Source organism: Symphodus melops (assembly GCF_947650265.1).
Source record: "Symphodus melops genome assembly, chromosome: 15".
Classification (NCBI taxonomy): domain Eukaryota; kingdom Metazoa; phylum Chordata; class Actinopteri; order Labriformes; family Labridae; genus Symphodus; species Symphodus melops.
In genome coordinates, this window is record NC_136705.1 from 12,527,997 (window position 1) to 12,555,603 (window position 27,607).

General features: G+C 38.8%; 1 protein-coding gene across 1 annotated transcript in view; it reads left to right on the forward strand.

Annotated features, from left to right (window-relative positions):
- Positions 1 to 26,594, forward strand: part of LOC306835752 (contactin-associated protein-like 4) — a 45,542-nt gene extending 18,948 nt beyond the window's left edge. Inside the window, exons 3-25 of the mRNA XM_079362467.1 lie at positions 1,460 to 1,653; positions 3,112 to 3,259; positions 7,739 to 7,942; positions 9,100 to 9,275; positions 9,397 to 9,543; positions 10,218 to 10,485; positions 11,004 to 11,153; positions 11,262 to 11,433; positions 13,383 to 13,489; positions 14,065 to 14,184; positions 14,386 to 14,583; positions 15,042 to 15,204; positions 15,462 to 15,589; positions 15,720 to 15,890; positions 16,268 to 16,486; positions 17,932 to 18,171; positions 18,809 to 19,042; positions 19,383 to 19,516; positions 20,660 to 20,747; positions 21,566 to 21,781; positions 23,145 to 23,216; positions 24,653 to 26,202; positions 26,236 to 26,594. Of these exons, the coding sequence (XP_079218593.1) occupies positions 1,460 to 1,653; positions 3,112 to 3,259; positions 7,739 to 7,942; positions 9,100 to 9,275; positions 9,397 to 9,543; positions 10,218 to 10,485; positions 11,004 to 11,153; positions 11,262 to 11,433; positions 13,383 to 13,489; positions 14,065 to 14,184; positions 14,386 to 14,583; positions 15,042 to 15,204; positions 15,462 to 15,589; positions 15,720 to 15,890; positions 16,268 to 16,486; positions 17,932 to 18,171; positions 18,809 to 19,042; positions 19,383 to 19,516; positions 20,660 to 20,747; positions 21,566 to 21,781; positions 23,145 to 23,216; positions 24,653 to 24,852 (3,749 nt within the window). The 3' untranslated portion in view covers positions 24,853 to 26,202; positions 26,236 to 26,594. The remainder of the gene's footprint in view (positions 1 to 1,459; positions 1,654 to 3,111; positions 3,260 to 7,738; positions 7,943 to 9,099; positions 9,276 to 9,396; positions 9,544 to 10,217; positions 10,486 to 11,003; positions 11,154 to 11,261; positions 11,434 to 13,382; positions 13,490 to 14,064; positions 14,185 to 14,385; positions 14,584 to 15,041; positions 15,205 to 15,461; positions 15,590 to 15,719; positions 15,891 to 16,267; positions 16,487 to 17,931; positions 18,172 to 18,808; positions 19,043 to 19,382; positions 19,517 to 20,659; positions 20,748 to 21,565; positions 21,782 to 23,144; positions 23,217 to 24,652; positions 26,203 to 26,235) is intronic.
- Positions 26,595 to 27,607: the final 1,013 nt, after the last annotated feature.

Genomic DNA, 27,607 nt, shown 5'->3' on the forward strand with positions numbered 1-27,607 from the left:
CACTTCCATATCAAGGGTCAAACTTAGTTTAAGAGTTAGTTTTTTTATGTGCAACTGCTACCCATGCTTTGCCTGACCCTATTTTTCAATATGTTTTACACTAGGAGAATAAGTCCAGATGATATTAAACTATGATGATATGGCCGAAGGGGGGGAAAATCAAACTGTCTTCCCAAAAGTATGGCTGTATAGGTCATCTGTGCAAGAAGAAACTGTAAAAGCATTCAGTATTGATGTTCAAAGTTGAGTGTGGATATCCAGTAAAGTTGTATTATTTATGATAGAGCAAACAAGAAAGACTTTGCCTTGTACAAAATCTTACATTGTGAACCAAAAGTATATACTGTACCCAGCATAGTTTAACTTAATATGTAATTGAGCATATGCTGCTGACGTATTTTATCCCTAACCATGATCTTTTCTTCAACACAACTGTTGGCAGAAAAAAAATCTGGAATTGCGGTCGTCTCAAAAGGCATCTGCAAATCAGCCAACACTCCCAATTTAAGCTGGAGTCTCCCTCTTTTTAACCCTTCTCTTGCTAAACTCCTGATTATCGCCTCTCCTTTAGCTTTGCTTTCCCAACAACAAAATTGTGGCTCGTGAAAATGCTAGCTAATTTCTGAAAAATACTAGCCACAGTGGCTGGTGAATAGGGATACATGTATTCCATCTTTATGAAATCCTTCAAGGATAATTTAATATGCATTGTAAAGTTTTAGAAACAAAACGTATTTTCAAGTATTTTTGCTGGAATAACTGGCCTTTGAAACAACACGTGTAATATTTGCATTTTAAAATCATATTTGGTTATTAAATCTTGCATTGCATCATCATCAAATCTTGCATTGAGTCATTTTTACAAGTGGAACTTGAACTGCCTTTACTTAGTTTGTTTGAATCATCAACTACAGCTTGGAAAAAAGTGAAATATGAAGATTTAACAGTGAGGGAAAGCCCACACTTCAAAAAAAAAAGGCCACTCAAAAGCCTTTTATGAAAAGAACCAAAAATGCTGATCAGGAAATGGGTCTTTGTGTTCAGGGGTAAGAGAGTGCATTTTGTCATGTTCAAATGTATGTGAAAGCAAAATTAACTTGCGCTGTATGATTTTCTGTCACTTCTGGCTTAGCACTCGCCCAGCTTTAGTTTTTTTAATTATTCAGTGTGTCTTCATGTGTTCCCCTGCCCTGGTGCTTAGATAATATGAAGGTATGTTGTGAACTGCCCGCTTTAATATTGTATAAGGATTGCAGTGTTGACCAGAAATGGCACAGCTGAAGTTATTATGCACACAACAGTCCTAAAGCTACTGATTATTCTTATCAGACTCTTCCAAGTTAAACATCAAAAAACATGTTGATAAAGAAAATACAGTTGGGTCTTCCTCCCCTGTTTTTCAACCCGTGACCGTAACAACTTCTTTGGATCACAATGAGGTGTTTCTTTCTCCTTCCAGGAGCAGGGGGTTGGTCTCCTCTGGATTCAGACAGATATCAGTGGTTTGAGGTAGACCTCGGTGAACGGACACAAATCACTGCTCTTGCTACGCAGGGTCGCTATGGCAGCTCTGATTGGCTGACAGCCTACCTGCTGATGTTCAGCGACACAGGACACAATTGGAAACAGTATCGACAGGAGGACAGTATAGGGGTGAGTGCATGTTCTTTAATAAACATTTAACAACCCCACCTCTCACCCAAGGATAGCTGGGATTGGCTCCAGCTACAACCTGCAACACTGAACAGGATAAGCTGCTGTATGGATAATTAATGGGTGGAATTACCAGTCATCACAAGTTTTCTCCTCCTTTTAAAGTGAGTTTGGTTTAACAGAAGGGATAACCAAATTAAGTTAGTCAAGACAGTGGACAGATAACTGCACTTCAGGTGCAAAATTCATCAAAAAAAAAATCAGCTTAAACCCATTTTCCCAGACGTGCTCCGACACTGTGTACAATGCTTGGCCAATAATTCAAGCTGTATGTCAAGAAAAACCATCCAATTAATCAAATTCAAAGGAATCAGAATCTCATACGCTCATACAGATCCCTTGTTCTAATCATATTTTTATACCTAGAGGCTCTCTTGCATGCTGTGAACCTCAATAAACGTTATGCTCTCTTGCTACAGACTGAAAACAATCTTCATGGGAAACAGCATCAAATTCAAGTTTTATCTTGAGAAATAAGACGGATGTCAGACTGAGACTTCTTCACAAAAAGAGCGAGCAGAAAAGGGCTTCTTGTTTGTACAATTTTGGTACCGTCTTTAAGACTAGAGGTTACATTACTTCCTGATTTAATAAAAACATGATTTTATTTTGAAACAAGACACCTGCAGTAATGGGAGGTGATGATGTTAACTTTACTACAGAAAATGAAACTTTTCACGAAACAACAACTTGAGAACAGCCATTCGATGCAGCAAGGTCATTCTTTTCCATCACTCTACAGGAAGACGATAGTGATTTCCAGTATTTTAAATAATGAAATGGTCTGTAAATAAGTCGCTGAAAACACATTTGCAGATTGTAATATGAGACAACTATATTTTCTACCAAAGGTTAGCAGTTTTTTAACAACTCTTCAAAAGAATTAGTGTATTCAGTAAAATTTTTGAATCCAGAGGAGAAAAGTGACGAAAAATGAGAAGCAGTTTTTTTCACTCAATTTTTTTGTGAATCATATGTTTGATTTGTAGTCTTAACTTATCAGTCCTCTGACTCTTAGTATTGCATTTCCTTTTTATACTTCTCCTTTTTTTCCTTTAAAAAATATAAATTTATTTTGAGGGCAAGAGACTCTGAATGACAAAGAGATCCCATACTGTACTTCAATATTCAGACTTGGACACGATTGAACTAAATGTTGACCTACTTTTATTATTTTGAAAAGAACACACCCAAAGAAAGTGGAATAAAGAACAGAATATGTCTGCTCTTTATAAAAGGGTGTACATTTGTCTGACTTGAATTTCAAGAGACAAAAAATATTCACGACGAATGTGATACAGTCAGAGTTTTTTAAATGAAATTCTCTATGGTGTAAGTGTTTACCAAGTGTGTGAAACGTATCAAACTGAGACCTGCAGCTGTGGATGTCTTATTCAGGCCATTTCAGGAAACAATAACGCAGACAGTGTGGTCGAGCACAAACTCCAGCACCAAGTGATTTCTCGCTACGTCCGCCTGATCCCCCTGGACTGGAATCCCAATGGTCGGATTGGACTCAGACTGGAGACCTACGGATGTCCTTACAGTAAGTTTGGGTGTTTTTTTAATCTCACATTATAATAGTTGTGAAAGAGACAGTAGAGATTACACTGAATTCAAATGAATCTTTTAAATCATTAATGATGAAAAACAATTCTGGATGAACTAGATATAAAAGAAATCATTTAAAGTCCACAAGAAGTTCTAGTAATTTGTCTGAGTTCAGAGTAAATGGAGAATCAAAGTTCGAATGAATCTACTTTTTAGAAATGATTAGATTAAGGGACTGCAGATGGAAATTAGCCTATGGCTATAATCTGGCATATATACATGTTTATGTTCATGTGCACTGTCCTTATTTAAATAAATCATTATACAATGTGGTATTTTCATGACTCGGATGACATTCATGCAATTTTACTACAATCGTCTTATTTGTCTTTTTCTCATTCATCTATGTCATTTGGCATTTTTAATGCACAAAGCAGCAGAGGGTGAGCTACAGCATGCTTCCAGTTTCCCCTTCCTTTTGAAATAAACCGTAATGCCACTGTTTATTATTTATGAACTGAGTTATTGAAGCAGCTCAACCATAAATCCATCAGCTTTTTTGTACAGTTTCATAAAACAGAAAAACTGAAACTCCAACATAACACAGACTTAGAGACTTCTCTCAGTATAAGTTTTATCTGTGTTTTCAATGTGCCAAAATGTTCATTAGAGAAGGATAAACAGCAGATGGAGAGGAGGCAGCATCTTGGGTTTGATTAGGTATGAGCAGCAGGGTTGGGAACAGCAGGAGCCCACATGGCACCTGCTGGACAGGTATGGAATGGGTAAAAAAAAACAAAAACACTAAACAGCATGTGAAGAGAGGGAGTGAGGCCAGAGGAGGAAAGAGAACATGCAACAGCTGTGGCAATGACAGTTAGTGGAAGACCACTCCAACTAACAGTGGCGTTCATTGTTTTATGTACAATGTTGTTTGTAACTGCAGCCATTGCCGTTGTCCGCAACACCAGCTGAAATTCACTGGATGTAGAAGTTGATGCATCTGACCTGTCGTTTCTAATTTGAAGCTTGGATAGTGACACTGTTGGCATGAGATTTTTAAGAGCACGCTGTGTTGCTGTAATTCAGAGTAACAGCAGATCAAATATTTGCTTTCAATGTAGTCCAAATTATGTCATGTTTTTTATTTTGATTCACTAATTCGGCCAATTCTTTTTGTGATTTTTTTTAATTTTTATTTGGTTCATGGCTTTGAGCAGAAAGGATAAATATCTGCATATTTGAAACTAGACAGATTCAATTAAAAAAACTGTATTTGTCCCCAGGGGGAGATTCAAAGGCACACAGAGCAGTAAATGAAAGAGAGTGCAGCTATACTAAAAATGTACCAAAGATAAAGTGTCAGCAAAAGAATAAAGTTTCAAGATGCAAGTACAAAGCAATCAGACTAAGATGTAAACAGAAATATATGCAGTAGCATACAGAACTATAGTGCAGTAAATGGGAAATATGTATACGTGTGTGTGTGTGTAAATATACATGTGCAAGTAGGCAGATACTAAATAATAAAATGAAGTGGTGCATGGTTGATAACGGAACAGACTAAATATATACTAGAGCTATATAAAAAAGATGAACACGGAAAGAATAACCGTGACCATAGTGGATTGATGGATAGAATATGAGAACTGGTATTAAACCAAATAAAGTTAGGTAGTGCATGATCAAATGGGTCACCTGTGAAACGCGAAATTGGGCCATTATTTCAAGAGTTGCAAAAAAACAGGACGTCCGCCATTATTTTTTTAAGCCCTCATATGGTTAATAAACTTTAAATTTCACAGGGGTGCAAAGAGCCATTAAAGAGCATATTGCAGGTTAAAGACAAAACTTAACTAATCATAGGAAAATACGTTAACAATACTGTTTTTAAAGAAATTCTGAAATTAATAACCCACAGGGTCTCCTGGAGACGTTTTAGTACGTGTTCGCACGTCTTTGCTTTTTACTTCCGCATTTGGCTGTGACGTAACATGAGGGAGTCCCGCTGAATCCCCGTCTGTTTAACATAGAAAATCATGGATCCGAGTGTCATTCCCGTCAATAAATAGGAAGAAAATATGTATTCCTTTACATATAATGGTCCACTGGCTGATTATTCTGAACCTGTTAGATGTGATAGAGAGCAGAAACAGGCAGGATTAGAGGAATAACGGCCTCAGGAGAGAAGTGAAGTTGTGGTGTGAGGAGAGACCCGGAGCAGGCGTCCTGCTGAGTGACAGGTGTCAGCTCGCCATATATGGGCTCGTGCTTTGTTCACATCAGCATATATAAAGTTTGTAATCACATTCAATCAATTAAAAAACTATTTGTAGAAGGTGCAAGTGCCAATCATTCACCTTTACATTGTATGGGAGTTGCTCGTAAAAACGGCAAATCTGTACAACGTATTACGGTGCCGCGCTGTGCGCGCGCGAGAGAGAGAGCGCGAGAGAGAGACAAACAGACAGACAGACAGACAGACAGACAGACATAGAACCCATTACACGGCCTGTGCAAATGCAGCACCATGTCTTTATTGTTTATTCCTCATGCAGCCCAGTGCTCACGTTGTTATAGAAAATACAGTGTATGCTGCAGGATTCTCCTGACGTGAGTTCACAGCGCACGTAATCCACACAAACATGCACAACAGCGCACACACTCCACAGTTTAATGTGTGCACATATATTAGGCTACTACAAAAAGTTTAACATTTTAATGGGATAAAGGACCGACAGAAGTAAAGGTTGTGTTTCGTTTCGTTTCCAAACTGCGCGTTCCGTCTTTCCCCACTGCGCACACACACACACACACACACGCGCTCTCTTGTAACAGAGTTGGATTTATAATAAATCGTATGACTACATATATTAAAACAGACTGTCCGGTGTCTATTACGCTCACACTAGAGAATATAACAGAGGATTCCAGCAGATCAAATCATTAAACGCTTTCTGTCTGCGTATATAATATTTGATGTTAAACAGCCAGAGATTTAAATCATTAATAATGAAACGCTTTTGTGTCTGATGCCGAAATATTCAACGTGTCTGTTCGATCGTTTCTGAGGTTGTGGGAATAATTCACCAAAAAACACTTTGAATAATCAAGCCACTTACACTGTGCACCTGAATGTGCGCCGCGCAAGTTACAAACTATGGCAGGGAGGCATCCTGTCTGTTCTCACTCACTACCACGTATCATCACACCTCTTTAATCATGTTTTAGTGTGTTTTTTGTGCTTTAATTCTTTTGTGCTGCCTTCTAAATGTTTGTTTGTAAAGTGTTTGATGCTCTCTGTGCAAGACAAGTTCCCCCAGGGGCAATAAAGGCTTCATTCATTCATTCATACACAGACGCATAAAGCCGATCAAAGCAGAGTCAGAGAACGGGACTCCCTCATGTTACGTCATATGACGCGTTGTTGAAAAAAAAGCACGTTCTAAACGGCTATGCTAAAACAGCCACTTTCTCCTCTAAATTAGAGCACTTATGTGTTGTAGAACATATTAAAAAAATAACCTACTTATTTTACAGCCATTAACAGACTATATAAAATATTAATTAAAAAAATTTTTTGACCTGCAATATGCTCTTTAAAGTTTGACAGTTTGCTGTGGCCAAGCCTCTTAGAGGTAGAATCATGGTTCACTTAACTTTTGACGTGTAGAAAACAGTGACACTGAGTTGGCGGTGACTGGATGACCGCTGCTAAAAGGCGAAATTTTGGCCATTACGTAGTAATTCAATAAATGTTGGCACTCTTCCTATTGGGTTTTAACTATGGATGTTAGGGGATTTTTTGGAGGTTCTGGTGGCATATGAGTGGTACTGTACTGCATATTAATTTCTAGAGCAGTCATGTGCTGCGTCAGGCTGGCTGCAGCTTGTGCCAGTCTAGTCCACTTAAGAGCCATGTTGTCCACTGATGGCTAATGCCGCGGCACGTGTGGCATTAATTACACTGATGGCATATGCAGTTCTGGTCCACAGATGTGTCAGGCCGGCACATGCCAGACACTGCATATGAGTGACATATGCTGCTGCACATGAGTGGCATATGCCGCAGTGATGGCATAACTAAGTCATGTCTTACTCAGTGGTAAGTAGGCTCACAGTATAAACTCTGTTATCTGTGACATGCTTTGAGTGTGGGCTAGTGCACACAAGACGTAGAGATACAGGGAGGCATGATTGGTTCATCAAATTGCTAGCTCATGGCAGACACTGGTCAAAGTTTTTACGTTTACAACTTCTACGGACGACAGATTTTCTTTTCCTTTTTCAGAGCACATTCCTTATTTCTGTCAGGATCTAAAGACAATTTGTGTTATAGCACGTCACACTTGTCATGTTGCACACTAATGTTTCTGATGAGAAAAATATTTTAAAAAAGCAGAGTCATGGGACGGCTCACAAATGTTTTGTTATGAAAATCAATAGTGAAACTCTGTGGTTTGTTGTTTTTCAGACTCTGACGTGGTGAGCTTTGATGGCCAAAACAGTCTTCTCTTCAGGTTGACTAAACGACCAAGGCAGATGACAAGGGAGAGCCTTTCTGTGACATTTAAAAGCCTGAGGAATTCTGGGATACTGCTTCATGCAGAGGGACAGAGCGAGCACAGCCTCACACTCGAGTTAGAGAAAGGAAAGCTCCTCCTGCTCCTTAGACAAGGTATGACTGTTAAATTCTTGTGCATATTCGCACTGACTGATAGCACTAAATCAGGCTTGTGCTGCAAGGAATTAAAGAAACCTGGTAGTTGGATTTTAATGACTCTGTGCAGTATTAAATTTGGCTTTCTGCAGAGTTTACATGTTTATATGACTTGAATTCATCCTAAATAAACATGTTTCCCTTTATCTCAGGACTGAGATTTGTTCAAAGACCATTTCTTTTTTTTGACATATTAGATACTAAAAGTCAGGGTGCCTCTCTATCAGCTTAAGAACCCCTTTTTCGTTTCTACTTGTGAGTTTGCCTCACTCTACAGAGGTATATAAGCAGTGGTAAACTTGAATATATCTTTCAGTGTATTTCTTTAATTTGTCAGACTTTTTCATTCAGCAAGTGTTCCTCAGGTGTCCTTGTTGTGGGCAGGTTCAGAGGTTGCATATTTGACTTGCTTGACAGATTTGTGTTTAATTATTAAGCTGTACTGAATGAGAATGCTGCATCAGTTTCAAAGCAGTGATCTGATAGACCCTGTCAATGTCTTCTGCTGAAGTTGGATTTTGAGGTGTAGCCTTAAGAGCCTTAATGCCAAGCTGACAGCAGACAATAAGGAGATGTCGTATCATCCTGCAAAGAAAAAAAATAGGGGTTTAAAGAACTTTGAACAGAATTTCAGTTCAGGAAAGAGAAGCTGAATAGCTCATTCTTGAGGAAACAAATTGAAATGAAACGATTTATCAAATAGTTAATCTAAACATTTAACAGGGAACATTTACTGTAAACCAAACTAATATGCATTTAATGTGGACCATTGTGTGTCTTGTTTTACCTCAGGATAAAAGAAAATGAAGGTTAAGGCTACAAAAAATATTTAAAGGTTGATTATGTGATCTAGTAATGCCAAACATATCTTTCTATGTTAAACTACAAACCGTATAAGTTAAATGTTGGAACTGAGCGCTTAGTCTCAAAGACGAGGCTAAGTCACATTTGTTGTAAGTCTATTCATGCTGTACAGAGGCTTGGTCATACCTCTCTTTATAATGCAAGAGAGGTCATACATTATAGGATTATAATGCATCTCTAATATCAAGATTACAGTTATGAGATTCAACAACTTAATATAATTTTTACTATCTCATATTCCTGTGCCCCAGGCAGGAGTTTTTTACCAGAAAGTCAGCATCTGGTGTCTCTGGGCAACCTGTTGGATGACCAACACTGGCACCACCTCTCAGTGGAGCATCACAGCACTCACCTAAACATCACCATAGATAAAAGCACACTATGGGTGCAGATCCCTCAAAGATTAACCCAATGGGACCATGACCAGGTGTGTTTGTCTGTGTCGGTGTTAAAGGCACACAAGTTTCAAAGCATTCACTTGCCGTCAAACTGCTTGAATTGTATTTGCCACTTTATGCCTGTATGCTAATGTTTGTTTCCCTGCACAGGTGAGTGTGGGAGCGGCGCGGGGTCTCGGCTCTCGGAGGTCAGTCGAGTCGCACAGAAACTTTCATGGCTGTTTGGAAAATCTTGTTTACAACGGCGTGAACCTGATAGACCTTGCCAAACAGAAAGACCAGCGGGTCACAGTGAAGGTAAATTGGCTCACAGTGTGCTGATGAGAAGCTTGTCTGTTTGTGTGGTTACAGGCTATATTAGGACACCTGTACTGCAAACACATTTTTTGATCTGGAATAAAAGAACATATATTTGACAAATGTTGGCGTGCATAAGCAAAAGCATGCATGGCCTACAGTAAGCACGTATGTATTGTATCCATTTGAATCGCGACAGAACTATTCTCATTAGTGTGAATTACTATATAATGCTTTACCTGCCATTTCCTCTGTGTGTTGCATACTCCTCCGGAGATAGAAACCCAGTGGGGACAGACCTGTAAAATAACTCTGCTGGTTTACCTGGCAGAATATGCTCTCCAATTACAACCACTTAAAACTAAAACTGCATACAGAGCTGACCCACCAATCAAAGTCTCTTAAAGTGATTTTTATTTCCCACTGTCTTTTCTTCATTTTCATCCTTTTTCTGCTCCTACTCGTTGTATAATGTTGCAGCTGCTTATTTAAATCAGCATATTAACATGATGGTTATGTATTCATGCTTTTTAATGACCATGGTAATGACAACTTCTGCATCGGGGAATAGCTTTTGAAATATTTGAAATTTCATCGTTTTGTGTTTTCCCGCTTTCACTAAAGTAATTACTCCATTTGCAACTCCCTCCTTTCTTTTCTTTCATGCATCTCAGGGTAATGTGACCTTTTCCTGCACTGAACCTCTTTCTATTGCCGTGACGTTTACCAGTCCCCATAGCTTCCTCTGGTTGCCAGTTGTTACAGAACCATCATCGACCGGTGTGTCTGTGAAGCTTCAGTTCAGGACGTGGGGCAAGGCAGGGCTGCTGCTGGCCTTTGAACTCACAAAGCAAGGAGGTGCCGTCTGGTTGTTCCTGAGCAAAGCAACGCTCCATCTGCAGATCCACAAAGCTGGCAGGGCGCCACTGGAGCTAGATGTAGGTCAGTTTGACCCTAAGCTTTAGATTTCAATCAGAATATTTTCACTGCTGTTGCCTCCATTGGTGTGGAATTGGTCTCTTTTAACATACTCTGCATATTCATTCAGAATCTGAAGGTATCATAAGGACTATACTTTGGTATCATAATGCTTCTTCTTTGGCTTGAATTAATGTGATTAAACAGTCTGTTGTCATGCCAGCTTTTAGACTTCACCAATAAACAGACTCCAATTGTACCTCTCAAAGAACTAAAGTTGTTGAGACTCTAAACAATCGAGATGCATAGAAAAGCTTGTCACTTCTTCATGAGCGCTGGTTATTTGTGAAAAAGTAGAAAGGTTTGTTGTGGCTCCACATAGTTGTTAGACCTTTAAGGCTTTATTGAGTGCTCGAAGAGAAAAAAAGAGAGAAAATCTCCCTGCTGTAGTTAATAAGCAACAGTTGAAGTAAACGTCATGAAAATAAAATATTATCAACATGTGTATGTTTGTGCAAAGCATAATGTATCTGTGTCCTCAGGTTCAGCTCTGAGTGATGGTCAGTGGCACTCTGTGGAGCTGATCTCCAGACGAGGACTTCTGGCTGTCACTGTAGACGGAGAGGAAGGAGCCACTGCCCATGCCAGTCCCTCATTCCTAGTCACCGCAGAAAGCCACATTTTCTTTGGCGGTATAACACGAAAAAATTCCCATGCATTATTCTCACTGTCAATATTGGTCGTCATGGTAACCTCCTGTTGTTCGATTATCTGACAGATCTTTTCCCTGTCCTCTGCAGGCTGTCCTCCTGAAGGGAGCAGCCAGCAGTGTGTGAACCCCTACAAGACGTTCCAGGGATGTATGCGCCTACTGACTGTTGACAGCAAACCTGTGGATTTGATCATGGTGCAGCAGAGGCTGATGGGAAACTACAGTCACCTGCAGATTGACATGTGTGGCATCATTGACAGGTAAGAGGAAAAACTTTGGAAATGTATACGTATGGGATAATAACCAAAGCAATTGCACAGCTAAATGGGATTCGACATTGTTTCTTTATTTTGAAAAGTGTTTTTGGCAAGAGAAAAACTAATAGGAAACATTATGTTTTTTTGCCACTGTTAAATTTGAAGCCTTCTCTGCAGCAAATAGCAAATAGCAAACAGAGGGAGTTACAGGAGCGACACTAGCGTCTCAACATGGACTAATATTTCCTGTCTAAGAAAAGATTGTGGCCTCGTCTGCCTTTATACGCATCATATTACTTGCAGCTTCCTTGTGGTTTTCCTTGTTCGTTACACTTTTGAGGATGCACACGCCCATTTAAAGATGAGGGCACTGTGTCTCAGAGCTGATATATTTACCCGTGTGCACTGCAATAAAAGGAGGCATGATGTCAGTTTAAAGTTGGACATTATTTGATTTAAAAATCTTGGTCCCTTGATGAACAAAATACATTTAGAACACAGAGGGACTAAATCACTGTTAAACCGGCACAGATGCACTGAACAAGAAACTGACAAATTCCATTACTAGCATTGGACATGATCAATAGTCACTATTTCTGTATCATCATGTACTGAGTTAAATATAGCTCATTACAGAATGTGTCTCTTTTTCTGCATTGCACGAACGGGCTCTCTATTTGTACATGACTGGAATCATGAACTTTTTCCAAATCACTACAGCCTATTGGTACCAATCAATCCACTTTATTTGTATAGCACATTTAAACAACAAAAATGTCTCCAAACAATTAAACAGAAATTTCCATATAACAATAAGAAATAAATAATCACAAAAGTGCATAAATCTAAGACGATGCCATAAATAAAACAATAAAATCAATCAAAGACGTAGTAAATGACTTCCATATTCTTCTCTGAACAGCTGTAGTTACAATAGTATGGCAACTTGAGGAACTGATTTGACTTCTCTGGCTCTTCAACTCTAACCTACAGTTCTACTTTTCTGACATACTGTCAGCCTCAAGCTGGACTGCTCACATAAATTCTATATTTATCGTTTCAGGAAAAGACACATTTTGTGTCCCGCTTTTTGCACATAATCCTGGCATCAATTGACTACCAGAATTTGTTGTGGGTATATTTAAAAGCACAAATAAGTGGACTAAATTGAAAAGTGCACCTGCCTTAATCCCAACTGCATTTCAATAAAAGGAACCACATCAATTATTGCTAAAAAGCAAACTGAGAGCCTGCTGAGTAAGCACTTTTCCATCACTAAATGTCCTACAGAGAAAAAGATTAAAAAACATGCAGTTTTCCTGCTCTCTTTTTCAGTTTCTCAGTCACATTTTGCTGACCTCATTTCCCCTCCTAATATAAGTTTGGCAAGTTGCTGCTGAGCTCCATTCATCCCAAACTTGATTCCCTTTGTTGCTCCCTCCCTCCCTCCTTCTTTTCCATTTCTGGACCTTGATTCCCTCTCTTACATATCACTCTGTCGCCCCCCCTGCATTTGTCTTTTGCCTCGCAAAGTATCCTATTACCATCCTATAAAAATCCTATAACCCCTTTTTTTCTTCACCTTTTGCTCCTTTGTCTGTTTTTTCTTGCAGCCCAAGCTGAGTCCTGACACATAAGTAAAAAGTATTGATTAAAAGTTTGTCCAATATGTTTTGCTGGAGGCTTTTTGGATGCCTCAGTCTATTTGAAATGTCAAAAGAAGTTAGAGGACAAAATAACTGCAGGTTTTTCAATCAGAGGAATCCCTGAAGAGTTTCCCCAAAATGCGCTGCAGATCAACAGGAAACAAGCTTGTTTCTGGTTAAGCTGACTGATTATTATGTTATACTATACTATCTATTATATTACACAATACTGCACTGTAGTTTCAACACAAATAATAAATATAACAAGGCATCAATTATAGATCAGTGCTTGTTTCTGTTTCCTAGGTGTTCTCCGAGTCACTGCGAACACGGAGGCAGCTGCACTCAATCATGGAGCACCTTCCACTGTAACTGCTCCAGTACCGGCTACAGTGGAGCCACCTGTCACAGCTGTAAGGGCACCAAGCTTTGTTGTTGTTTAAAGGTCACACACACAGTACAGACTCTGTGGTCTGTGTGTACTTGTATACAGTATGTTTGCACTACATATGGTGGTGTAATGAGATAACCTGCTGCGTTCTCCTTGAGGTCCCTGCAGACATGCTGCAGCAGAAGGTCAAGCTCAAACATATGACCATCATTGTAGTAGCCTTTAAAAACCTAATATAGGAGTAGAAACAATGGAAAAAGATACAGAAAGAATGGAAAAGACGGCCAAAAAAAATGATAATTTTGAAAAAGGCTCATAAGTCTAAAAATTCCGCCCCACAGCTGCGTCTCTGGAGAGAGAAAATATTCATCTCTGCCCCTCCTTATGGCCCATGTTTTATTCAAAATATAAATGTTGGTTACTGTATGAGTGACAGTTGTTTTAAAGCAGATATGAAAGCAGAGCTCAGATATTGTGGAATAGTTTGCTGAACACCAAATTAAGTGTCTGCTTGTCAGTTATCTGCCACATGAAGTAAGGGTATTGTCAGAAGAGATAACTGCGATGACATGATTATGTTCGTCTTTCTCTTCTCAGCAATATACGAGCAGTCCTGTGAAGCATACAAACACAAAGGCAACACTTCAGGATACTATTTCATCGATGTGGACGGCAGCGGACCAATCAGACCACAGCTGATATACTGCAATATGTCAGGTAGCTCGCATCATAACACACCCACATATCATTCCACACCATACGGACCCTATGATGTTCAGCCTATATATTTTTTTCACTTTTGTCTTTTTTTCGCTGTAGTAATGCTGAGTAAAGCATATGAAAGGCAAATCCCTCCTATACACACACACCTATAGAAAAGAGGGATAATATTTTCTTTTTTGTGTCACTCTCCACCAGAGGACAACACTTGGATTGAAATCCAGCATAACAACACAGAGCTGACCCGAGTTCAACCTACACTGGGAAAGACTCAGCACTCAGCTCACTTTGTGTACACATCTGGAGAGGAGCAGCTGTCAGCCATCATTAGCCAATCAGAGCATTGCGAACAGGAACTGACTTATCACTGCAAAAAGTCACGCCTCAACACACCAGGTAAGGCTTGATGTTAAAACCATCTCTCTCTTTTTTAATAGAAAAACATTTTTTAACATGGATTAAAACCATTTAATCTGTATCACATCTATCAGTTTAAACAAATATGGCTCATATGAAAATATTCATTAGTTGTCTTTAATACTAAAAAGCTTTATAGGTTCTAAAAATACACTTGATAGGAGCTAATAATTGGACTTGTGAGTGTAAATTGTCATAATAATGTTGCAGAGTTAAAATGTCAAACACATGGTGGTATAACATTCAATATGTACTGAAAATTATTTGAATTATTGTGAAAAAATATATATATAAATGAGAGACAGGTGACCATTTAACCAACATTTAAATTTAGAAACTAAAAATAATATTTTGGGGGAAAAAACAAGATGACGGGTATCGTTCGATTTGAGATGGAGTACTTGCAGTTGTGGTTTTAAAATATGTATTTGTTGCAGATGGCTCTCCTGTCAGCTGGTGGGTAGGTGGTCCAGGTGCAGGACAGTTGCAGACTTTTTGGGGAGGGGCTTCACCAGCCAGAAAGCAGTGTGCCTGTGGTCAGCAGGAGAACTGTGTGGACCTTAAACGCCACTGCAACTGTGATGCTGACAGCAACGAATGGTACTGTCTGTTTCCTTTAAATCAATGGGAAGAAAAAAGGGAATTTTCTTGGTTTAAGACAAATGCTCTTTTCAAGTGTAACACCTGGACTGGTAAGTATCCAATGTATTTATATGCTATTCCACTGGTGGAAACAATAATGATAAAATGTTTTATTGCCACCCTGATCCCTGATTTTATTGTATCGTCTTTCTCTTTTTGGTTTCTATTGCTAGTGATGTTTTCTCTCTTCCTCTTCTTCATCCTGTCCTTTTCAGGGCTAATGACTCAGGTCTGCTGACCCATAAGGAGACCCTTCCTGTTAGAACCCTGGTGCTGGGGGATGTCCAGAGGCCTGGCTCTGAGAGCGCCTACAGGGTGGGGCATCTACGTTGCCATGGAGACAGTAAGTCCAGTCCAGAGCCAAGCATTAGGATTACAATATTTTTGTTAATGCGCAACTATAAACTCAATTCTCTGATAAACAATGGTAAACATTAGGAAATGGGATTTATAGGATTTGTATTTATTTTCAGAGAACGCCTGGAATGCTGCTTTTTTTGACAAAGACACATCGTACCTCCACTTTCCCACATTTCAAGGAGAGCTTAGTGCCGACATCTCCTTACTGTTTAAAACAACCTCACCGTCTGGTGTCTTTCTGGAAAACCTGGGCATCAAAGACTTCATTCGGATTGAACTGAGCTGTAAGTAAAACTGTTTACTGACTTTTCTTAGAAGTGAATACATCTTGAGCAGGTGGCTCGTCTTTGGAATACAATTTTGAACCCGAGTGAACTCAAGTTCTAAACTTCAAGTTCTCAAAACATTGCATTGTTGTTTCTTCTTCTGTTTCGTGATTGTTTTGCTTTGTTACTGTTGGAAAAGAGGAAGATTTAAGGAAAAAAGTTGGATCTTATCCTTTCTGAATTGTGACAGGAGCATGAGGATATTGTGTTTCTGCCTGAGCAAACCTTTGAGTGACGAGCTGTAGCAAGTGACGTGTGGACTGCAGGGATAAACAGAAGTGAGGAATGAGGAGGAATGTGTGTTGGTATCACTTTATTCTTCTTACCTGACACAGCCTCTACTGAGGTAGTCTTCTCCTTCGATGTGGGTAACGGCCCGCTGGAGGTTCGTGTGATGGCTGATTTCCCGCTGGACAACAACAGGTGGCATAGGATCCGAGCCGAGCGTAACATTAAAGAGGCGTCGCTTCGTCTGGACGACCTCCCTGCTGCGACACGCGAGGCGCCTTATGATGGGCACATCCACCTGCAGCTGAACAGCCAGTTGTTTATAGGTACGTTTGTGTCTGTGAGTCAAAATGTATTTTCATTTGACAGAACCACTGCTCTAGAAGTCATGCAGATCAATGCTGCATTTTTGTGCAAACTGGTAAACAGGTGTGCTCACATTTCCAAACCTTTCTGCAACTCTGTTTCGTCCGTTAGTGTTGCAGTTACTTTTCTCACTCTGTAGGTTTCTGTCAACTTACACACTTGTATGGTTTGTATTTATTGAATGCACATCTTTATCTGTTTTGCACAGGAGGGAAGTGGTTTGTGACAGCAAAAAAAAAACTCCTGAGCCGAACTGAAGACTACATTTCTGCTTCTCATCCTTTTTCATCCTGTACAGGAGGTTAACTTGCATAGCTGTCTGTGATTATTGATCCCCACTGAAATTGAGAGTTAAAAGTCCTTCCTTGTTCAGGGTCAATACAGTATATCCACAGGACTGAGAAAGTCCTATAAAAAAAAAAGTATATATGTATTTATATAGGGGGAAAAAATGCATTTGTGCCATAGATGTCAGTTTCTTTGCAGTAAACTCGGTTCAGTGTTCAGTGAGAGATGTCACGCCCTAATGTGAACCTCATCATCGATGCAGTGGTGGAAAGCTGTTTATCTCATCATAACAGGCTTAAGGAGTCTTGAGCTTGATAATTTGGTTCTCTGAGGCAATGATAATGTTGCAGGGCCTGACATCTGAAGACAGTCAGGGGTTGTATTATAAAAGTTCAAAAAAAACAATTTGTTTTTCAGTTTAAGTTCTCCTCTGGAAGAAAAGAAAAGTATGTTCTGTTACGGTCAGCAGGCCAGAAAGGACAAGCAGACTGACAGCTTATCAACATTCAGAAGGAGGTCTGGCCTGACAGAGAACCCATAAAAAGTCCACCCATTGAAAAGTTTGTGGGATACAGTACTACATCATGCCATCATTTTAAAACTTTAGTTTGAGAGTTTCAAATTCATGAAGGTTGGGGGACAGAGAATTTTTGTTTGTTGATGTTCTAATCAGATGAGTCAGTGTTGTTCCCCATGTGGGTATAAGAGATGAGTTGCTTTTCATTTATTGTTGAAAGAATATCACGTTGCAATATGCTGAGAAAATCCTATCTGCTATAATTTTTCAAGGAAGTGGTTAGAAAAATTGGAAAAAAAATATTTTCTTGCATTTTATTTCAGCTCATCATTTGAAGTTTGAAGAGAATTTTTTTTTAATAGTCTGAAATAGTACTGTCTCAAAATATCAGTCTTTAACAATTTTATGTTATATCATTGTAATAGTTAATGAAAAAATAGGTATTTTGAATGATACCTTTTGATATATATATTTTTTGGTCTAAATGATAAACATAGCATAAAAAAACAGGGTTACCTGTATATACACAGATATAAGAGAAGAGTCAAGAAATGGAGGACGGAGAAATTGCATGCTGAAGTTTCTCCCGTGTGTCTTCAGGAGGAACAGCGTCCAGACAGAAGGGCTTCCGGGGTTGCATTCGCTCTCTGCAGATGAATGGTGTCACTCTGGACTTGGAGGAGAGAGCAAAGATCACGCCCGGTGTTCAGGCAGGGTGTCCAGGACACTGCGACAGCTACGGCTCACTCTGCCAGAACGGAGGTCGCTGTGTGGAAAGACCAAACAGCTTTTCCTGCAACTGTGTCCGTTCTGCTTTCACAGGAGCTTTCTGCAAGAGAGGTACAGGCTTTGTTCCTAATCTCACAGCTGCACCTGCCATCGCGGAGACACACTGACAAGTATTACTCTGAAAAGTCAAAACAACTCAAACTACAAAAAAATGAATGCAGAAAATGTATAATTGACATTTCACTCATTGTGGGGGGATGTGTACGTTTTTTGCTCTCAATGTCTAAGGAAGGTGGCGGAAGGCTTTATACGTCATTACAACAGCACACTATCAGAGTGTTATATTCTGTTGTTGACAAGTCAATCTGATGGTTTTCTGCAGCGTTTTTTTTCCCCTCAAGCTTACTAATTAGTTTTTTGTCAGTGCTCCTGGGTCGCTGTTCACCCACAGGATAATTTACTCATAGGGCTCCCATGTGAGATTAGCTGCAACATGTCTTCAACATTAACACAAACCCTATTTGCTAAATCAAATTTAAATGCGAATCACACCATCTCGGGAAGACAATGTTAATGTGTTTGAAATCTGAAGTAAGCAATGCACAGGTTTGTTCATTTTGCCTTTTTACCTGAAAATAATTAGCAGTTAACCAAATTTTTCCTTTGTTTAAACCTTTTCAACAGACAAAAAAATAATAATACATCACACATGCAAAATAACTACCCACCATTCTCTCCATCCTTGCAGAGGTTTCAGCCAACTTTAGGTCAGAAACATCTGTCACCTATACCTTCAAGGAGCAGATGTGGAGCGTTTTCAACAGGAGCAGCAGCAGCACCCTACCCTCCTCCATCTACTCGGACACGACCCTGAGAGCAGAAAATGTCTCCCTGAGCTTCAGGACCAGCCAGAGTCCCACCCTGCTGCTCTACGTCGGCTCTTTTCACAGAGAGTATCTGGCTGTGCTGCTCAACAAGCATGGTGAGCGCGCCGATCCTCTTGTATTTATTATGTTTGTATCCAGGAACACTTGTTCTTACTCGCCTATTTCCTCTTCCCTTATCTAAGTATCTTAAATGCTTCTTTGATTAATTCAATTCTACTATTTATACTGCATGCCAAAATAGAGCCCAAGAACATCGAGAAATATCAACTTCAAAGTAAAAACGATTTCTATAAATATAAACTAAGTTTTTAGAAATGTCACATCTAAAAGACTGGATTTGAAACGTTTATTTTGTTCATGTGGCGCTCATAGTGTCTCTGTGTTTCAATCTAACGTGCATTTATCAATGTGTGTTCTGCCTATTTGTGTTTGCAGACAGGCTGGAGGTCAGGTACAGACTTGACAAAAGTAAAGAAGTTGAGATCCTGAGGAGCAAAGTGGGGAATCTCGCAAACGGACAGCTACATTCTGTGACCATCAGTAGACAAGCAGATGTTGTCTCTCTGCAGGTAACGTGCACATACACGACAGACTTAGCATTTCCTAAAAACTTCAGTCAGCCTGTATGTTAGTTTGTCTCCTCACCATCAGTCGAATTCAGGAGGATATGAGACCAAGAGGATAAGCAGCAAGGAAGCTGCAGGGAAACGCTTGTTGAAAATGTCCACACATATTGAAGGTTGAGCTGCAGTTAAAAGTTGTCACAAAACATGTTATAGGCTCCTCCGAGAGGGCCTTTTTCTTTAAGACACCTGCAACCAATCTTTCTGCTAAAAACAATTCAAAGGCTTCAGAATTGTTCTGTTCAGTAGATCACACTAACCTTGAGACACTTCCTACAAAGACATCTTTGAATCAAGTGGCTAAAGTTCAAACATTTTTGCTTCATAAGAATAACATTTTATTTGATATACTTTATTAATCCCCAAGGGGAAAATTGTGGTTCACACTCTGTAATTTTAGAGATGCACTTCTAACACATACAGGCCTGAATCACACACGTGCACAAGCAGGACCGGTGGACATGCATAAATGGAGAGATGTCAGAGTGCTGTTTGGGGTTCGGTGCCTTGCTTAAAAGAAAAAGCATTGGCGATGATGTTTGATTTAGGAACTGTCATGTTATGGGATGTAGATGTTTCTTCCTCCTTATGTATCAGCATCATGTTCTTAAAGGTTGAGTTAGATTTGGAAAAAGGATGAATGTTTGTGGTAAAAATGATGGAGACAAAAGTCAAAATTCCTTCATTATTTAAAGTCCCTTGTCTTGTACTTTTGCTCCTGTCATAACAAGGTTCTCTAAAGAGCTTGAACACTTAAATACAAGATTAGGATGTTCCATGGCGCTGTCTGAAAAGATCCAAGATCCTCTTTTTAAAAGTACATCAAAATTATAAAAATGTTGTACTCATTTAAATATATTCAGTGCTTTTGCTTGATGCAGTTTTTTTTTTTGTTTGTTTTATCTTTTGGCATGCTCAATGAAATTTACATCAGCAATCATGTTAACACAAATGTAAAGTTACTTTTTGTCTGCATTCACAAAAGTAGTTAATTTTCCATTTGGTTATGTTTCCTTTTTTTTTTTTTTTTTTTTTTAATTTGCTAAAAAAGCAAACATGATTGGCCATTAATCTTAAGTTTCCTTTTAGATTGACAAGAACTCCAAAGAGGACTTCAACCTGTCATCTGATGTAGAATTCAACGCCATCAGGTCGCTTGTTCTGGGCAGAGTGCAAGGTAAGGAAGAGAGCTAAACTCTTAATAAGTAAAGCATGTTGTAAAGAACATGCAAACAAAAATGCAGACCAACCCAACAACAATGGAAATGAATCTAAGTAATCAGTCCACCTGTTAACACAAGTCAATAGTCAAAGAGAATAATAGAAATTACATGTCAAGTGTCAATTACAGCTTCTGTGTTGATCACACATTAAGGATTCTTTCCAGATGTGCTGATAATGTGCCTGTGTAGGTCATTTTGAAACTCTGCTGAACAGAGGGATTTTTCTTCCTTGTTGGAGGGCTCCAGACTAACTTTTCCCACCAGGTCCCAGAACTGTCCCGAAAAACAATTTTAATTGTCTCAAAGTAAATTTGATTATCCCAAAATCAAAATGTAGCTTATTATTGTCTGTAATTGTTTGTATCAGAAAGTTTTATTATGCTATAGACCCTTGCATTTTCTAATATTGTATATAAAAAACACATTTGTATCAGGTAAACTGAGTATTGACGTGCACGTTGAGTGTATTGGTTATTTAAATTAAGTTTTAATAAAGATTTCTGTGCGACACTCAAGTCCATGTAAACGCGCTCAATGAATCTTGGGTTATGGTTATAAATTATATTTGGAGACCGGACTAATTAAAAAAACTCATACTGGTGATTTGGTCACAGTGACCCAGTGCCACCCCACCCAAAAATTCCTGACATGCCCCTGCATGGGTTTAGGATATATGCAGCAGTATATTCAAGAACAGTCTGTGTGATGGTTCTCCAGTGATAATCCAGAACTACTGAGACATACTTATAAATATTATTCTCTGTTTCTGCAGAATCTGCTGATTTGGACCAGGAGCTGTCTCGACTTGCCTCTCTTGGTTTTATAGGCTGTCTGTCTGGTGTCCTCTTTAACTCCATCAGCCCTCTGAAAGCTGCTCTGCTCCATCCAGACACCAGCCCTGTTACTGTCACTGGATCGCTGATCCAGTCCACGTGTGCTTCCTCTTCTGCCTATTCTTACACAGCAGAAACCACACATCACCTGTCAGGTCAGAGAGATGTTGTTCTTTTTTAACACTGTTTCCACAATAAGCTTCATTTAAAGTTGTTATTTTAGTGTCTCATACAGAAAGAAATGATGTAGCTGCCATAGCACTGAAAGAATAATACAGATTTGTCCAGTTTCAGCAGAAGACTTGGGAGGAAGGGCAGTTTTCGTCACTGAAGTGTTTGAAGCCAGATTTAGAGCAACGTTTCATTTTGAATTAACATAAAGATTAGACAGTTGGATTGTCATAATTTGGTCAAAATCATTCATATTTGTTCAGAGGAATATATTAGAGGAGGAAATATAAAAAGTCTTATTCTCACTGTGTGAAATAGGAGGGTTGACGAGTGACCGAGTGAAGATGCTCAATTTTGTTTGAGACTTTTCAGCTCCGGATAATAATAACTATAAAGGCCTGATTCCACATTCTGAGTTTAAAACTAAATGTACTTTAAGAATAGTCTTTCCAAATGCTGAATACTGTAAAGGTAAGGACTTCTGGCAACTAGTACTTATCCAATGATATGTTTGCTTGTTGAAAAATTGGTATTTTGACTGTACTTTTAAAAATAGGACCTTTTACTAGGCAGTCGGGCAATACGGAAGACAACGGAGTGCTAAGACTCAGAACCTATTTTCTTATGTATAATCTATATCTAAAAGAAAAATAAACAAGTAATGAGTGTAAAGGGAGGGTATAAAAAGCTGTATTAGTTTTCTAATTTTCTTTGAAATATGAAAACTATATCTTGATTTCCAAACTGTAATTCTGTACTGTTGACTCTCCATCTATAGAATAACTGTAATAAGTTAGAGAAAATTGATAGCAAGTGGCAAACCCAAAGACCTTTCAATGTATTTACAGACATTATGGCGCCATGCAATTATAGCACCCACTCTCTCTAGGGGACCAAATGAATTAAAACTATTGAAGTGTTCACAGGCGGTCGTGTCCATCTTTCTGTGTGGGTGCTACCTCTCAAACTTTAAAATGGGACCAATGGGTATTTTATAATGGAAGGACACTGTGATAATGGACATAACATGAAGCAATTAATGAGTTTCCTTTAGAATATCTGTCCCATGAGGTCACACATACAGAGTATTATAGGGTTCTTGTATTGGAGCGTTTCACTGCAGCACTGCTCTTAATTTATATTTTCCATGTTGCAAAGGACCTCTGTGCTCCTCTACTTTCTCTTTTATTCTATCACAATCTTTGCACCAGCTTTTCCTACTTTTTTTTTCCCTCATCACTTATTTATTTTCCTGTGATCCTTCCTCCTCATGTGTCTTGTCTCCTTCGTACCTTTAATTCTGCTCCTCTTTCTTTACTCTGTTTCTCCTGCCTATCTTTACTCTAGACCAGTCTGGATCAGTGAGACAGGGTCAGCCTTTAGTGAATGCCATCAGAAGTGACTCAGCCATGATTGGAGGTAAAATGTTAATGTTTAACTCAAATCTATTTGGTTATCTGTGGTCCTTTTGTCATCAAACTTGCCTGCTGTGTAGCACTTTAAATGTTGTCTCCTCAACAGCATGACTGTGTTCAAGTAAGCAGAACTTACTACAATGCAAATCACTTAATAGTCCAAGTAAAACAACTTTGATTTATCGCTGACATGGGTGCAGAGGCCTCCAAATTGCTGAAACAGCCCAGGGAGCTGGTATAATAATAAATTGACTGCACTTCTAGTTTAAGTTGGATTTTTATCATGTTTCACTTCAAAATGTGGGGGTTAAAAAAAAATGCAAGGAAACGGACATCTTGAAGATCCAAATGATATATTATGGGGTGAGTAAGAAAACTACAGTCCCAAGGTAAAGTAACAAAGTTAATGCCCTTGATGAAATCTAACCACTAAGTGGCCCATTGGTAGTCATTTTCACTCCCATTTACAGATATAAAGAAAGTCCAAGTGACCTATCAGCAGCCCAGAGGGCGCACTGCAATTTGTAATAATTGACACATCTGCTGTGAAAATAGGATAATCTCTTTGCTCTTATCGTCCTTTCAACAGAAATAGATGCTGGTAATCGTTGCCATTGACGCAGTTTGGTTAGATTAACTACTTGAGAAATGTTTACAATAGGATCATGGTTTTGGTTAAATGAAGTTTTTCAAAAGAATGGAAGTGAAGTAGCCTACTGAATGATTGTGACATCTTGTGTCAGTGGAAATAAAGTACAGTAACTTTGTTTTTGGCCTCAGAACCAATCGTCTGCCTTCAAGCAATGACATGCCTCTGAGAACCGTGGTCATGACTGCTTTAGATTACAATTAGCAACCTGAGAGGTATCAGTGTGTTCAGAAAAAAAGGATGTGAAATTCACCCCTCCAGATATTTCTGCTATCATTTTTCCAGTTTTTCTGTTAACAGTAGCCTGAAAAAGAAAGACATGTCCATTTATCTGCATCAGCGATTGTGAAATGCTCAGTATTTTAAATTCCACCACCAGAGGTCAATCAACAATATAACAACAGATGATGAAATCATGGGATTCTCTCTGGTAGATATTGTAGTGTAACATTTTAAATTTAAGTTTGTCAAAATATTTATCGTGATAAAATTTAAAATGCTTATTTGTTTGATAGAGGTTAACATATGTATGTTATGTTAGATGCATTTGTTCACACTTTCAATGTAAAGTTGTTTTTTTCTTGTTCATTAGTATCAAAAATGGTTTTACAGTTATTCATGGTTAGTAAACAATAAATCATGAAAAATTCCAACGAAAAGATAAGATGCCTTCAGTAAATTTGAGTCATGAAATGTCTTTGTTTCTCTAGTAGAGTCTTCAATTTGAGTACAGAAAGCCGTCATTCACACAGCTGACACATCAACACTTTTCCCCTTTTTCTGCCCTGTAGGTGTCATCGCAGTGGTGATCTTTGTGACCGTGTCTGCATCAGCTGTAATGGCCCGAGTCCTCTACAGGAGGAAGGACCCGTGTCAGAGCCAGGAGACAAAAACAGTCAAACCCGAGGACAGCCCAGAGCTTGAATTCAGCAGCCCAGCTGCACACACACAGAATGGTCTAAGAGAGAACCAGAAAGAATATTTCATTTAGGTGAAGGTCTGACCTCACAGAGTGAAAGATGCCTTGTCAAGCCTTAGTGCTTTACACCGGAAAAAAACTGAGCCGGAGCACTGACTCTTCAAGACAGGAGGGCAAACAGAACACAATAGTTATAATAGTTTCCTTTTATTTTCGCCTCTGTGGTTGTGTTTGTAAAAACTGTATGTAAATACACAAGAACGGTTTGAGTTTATGTCAATAGATTTGAACAATTACTGTAAATATTTTACGATGTTATTGTTACACTTTACTTTATAGAAGTAAAAACATTTGTCGGTAGAGATTTTAATGCATTTTCTTTAAACAAAGATTGAGTCACAACACTGTCATACATTGTTTCATAACAACATGCAGCTCAAGCGAGCATCAGCTGTCTCTTATTGTCTTATGTACCTATCAGATTTTTACCCCTTTTCTATTTTTATTTGTGTGGCTTGTGTAGAGAAAGATGAGAAACAAAGTAGATGGATAAGTCGCAGTGAGTATCCAAGAAAGTATTTCTTGATTTTTCCTTACTAGATCTGTGGTGAAAATATTTCGTTTTGACTTTTGTTAACACTGGATTAAAAGTTATTCGGCTCACTCCTATCAAAGGCTGGTGAGCACAAAGCACCATACTTCCGTTTCTCTACTTTCAAAACAAAAGCACCAGGTGTCATCATTATTACAAGGGGAAGCTGAAATTGATAGAGCAGAGAACTGAACGTTTAAAGGCTGTAGTGTGAACAATCGGCATCCTCCGCTGAGCAATGAGATGCAAATGCATCTGATGTTCACATGATCTTAAGACGTGCTGTTAGTAAGTGATTGATTCCCACTTGTTTTCATAGCTTTAGTTTGATTTTATTTATTGTGCCTTTCTTCTTCTTTCTTGCCTTCATTCTTCTAGGTTCACATTGCATATTTGTAGTTTTCTCCAAGTCTGTGCGTTTAGTTCTTAAGGACTGACTTTAAATCGTTTGGCTTGAACAAAAGCTTGACTCATATTTCAATGCAATCGCTTCGTTTTTGTCTGTGAACGCACAGATGTATAGATCCGACTGAACATTTCATGTCGTAAACACAAACAGTTGTTAAATTGTTTTAATAAAATTAATGTAGTTACAAGTGTGGAGAACAAAAGGAATACAAATGTTAAAGAATTAACTGTCACCACCCAGCAGGTTGTCAGAGGATGACAAGTGTTGTCCAATAAGGTTCAGAAACACACCTGCACCAACCAGTAGCCTACAGTTTATCCCTGTAGGTGCCCTTAAAGAGTATAATTCAGTGGAACCTTAGTACACATGGACTCCAGCATTTATACATGCATCTCATATTGTAGCACCAACACAGCCTGGTGTTGTTTTGACAAAGTCCTGTCATGTGAGTCAGTGAAGCAAGTGTTTTCAGTGAGAACTATTTACTGACTGAACGTCACTTCTAATTATTTTGGGTTCAGGTGAAAAAGGTGGTTTGTCCTCCTTTTAGGCATTACTTTGAACTGTGTACGAATGTTGATGACAGTGTGAAGAATTGTATTAATTCTCAGAGACTTGCCTTCACTGAATTAAATGTGTACAATTATTTAAGTTAGAAACAAAATTGTGTTCAGTGTTAATTAAACGCCTGCTCTTTTTCTGTCTTTTCAGTCAGATTCCTTACAATGGTGCATGTGTAGTTCTATTTACTTTTTTCCCCTTATTGGAGTCATTACAGACTCATCCAGTAGCACTATTAAAAAAGTCTGTGATTAAATGAGCAAGAAAACTTTGTGGATGATCAATGAACACCTTTTAAAAACCTACAGAAAGCAACAGATTTTTAAAGTCCAGAGACTTGAAACTGGATCAATAATACATTTGTTAAATTAAGGTAAAAGTCAAATGTCATTACCATACATTTCTACATTGAGCATGTTGCTATTGAAGGAATATTCACTTGCTTTTGTCTGCAGAGAGGAGATAGCGTCATTGTCCACTACTTTGTGAAGCATTCAGGTGCTGCAGCCGTCAGGTTTATTTTAGTCACAAGCAAGCTTTGGCTCTCTGGATATGAAATAATAATAACACAGAGCTGTGAGATGTGATGAAGCCTTTAAATGCCTGCTGTCGGCCCCCTTTGCTTACACTTACTAAGACGCCATTAGGACTCAGATGTTCCAGATGACTGTGTAAAGTAGTTGTCAGCAGGTGTTAGAAACGGAGAGGAAAGCATCCATGCCTCCAATAACGCCTCATTAAGTAATATCTTATCTTATTAGAGAGAATACATGTACATGCTTTAGTGAAGTGTGCTGGAGCAGTGAAAGAGAGCCAATAATAAGTCAAACAGTGATTTGAAGCAAATACAATAATATGAGGAACAACCCTTCCAACAAAAGTTGGATCGTCTGACAGTACACTATCCTGAATGTGATTTTTTTTTAAGCTTCGTTTTAACAAGACACTGCATTCAGCATAAGGTAAACTCGCAGAAACAGGTGCTGTAGAGTTCAGAGGGCAAAAATCAGACGACACTAAAGCCACTTTGTGCAAAAGATACACTGACCCTTGTACTTTACGTTGTAGGAGATTGAAACCGTAAACATTACGTACCCTTTTTGAGAAGTTACAACTACATTTTAATCTAACAATTTTCTCTCTTGATAAAGCTGTCAGGTTTCAACCGGACATCATTTTAGCCTGTGATCTGACTAGCAATCCCATGAGTCTGCAGCAGCACAAGAAGGAACAGCTCCAAAAAACAGCTTTTAACAAATGGACTG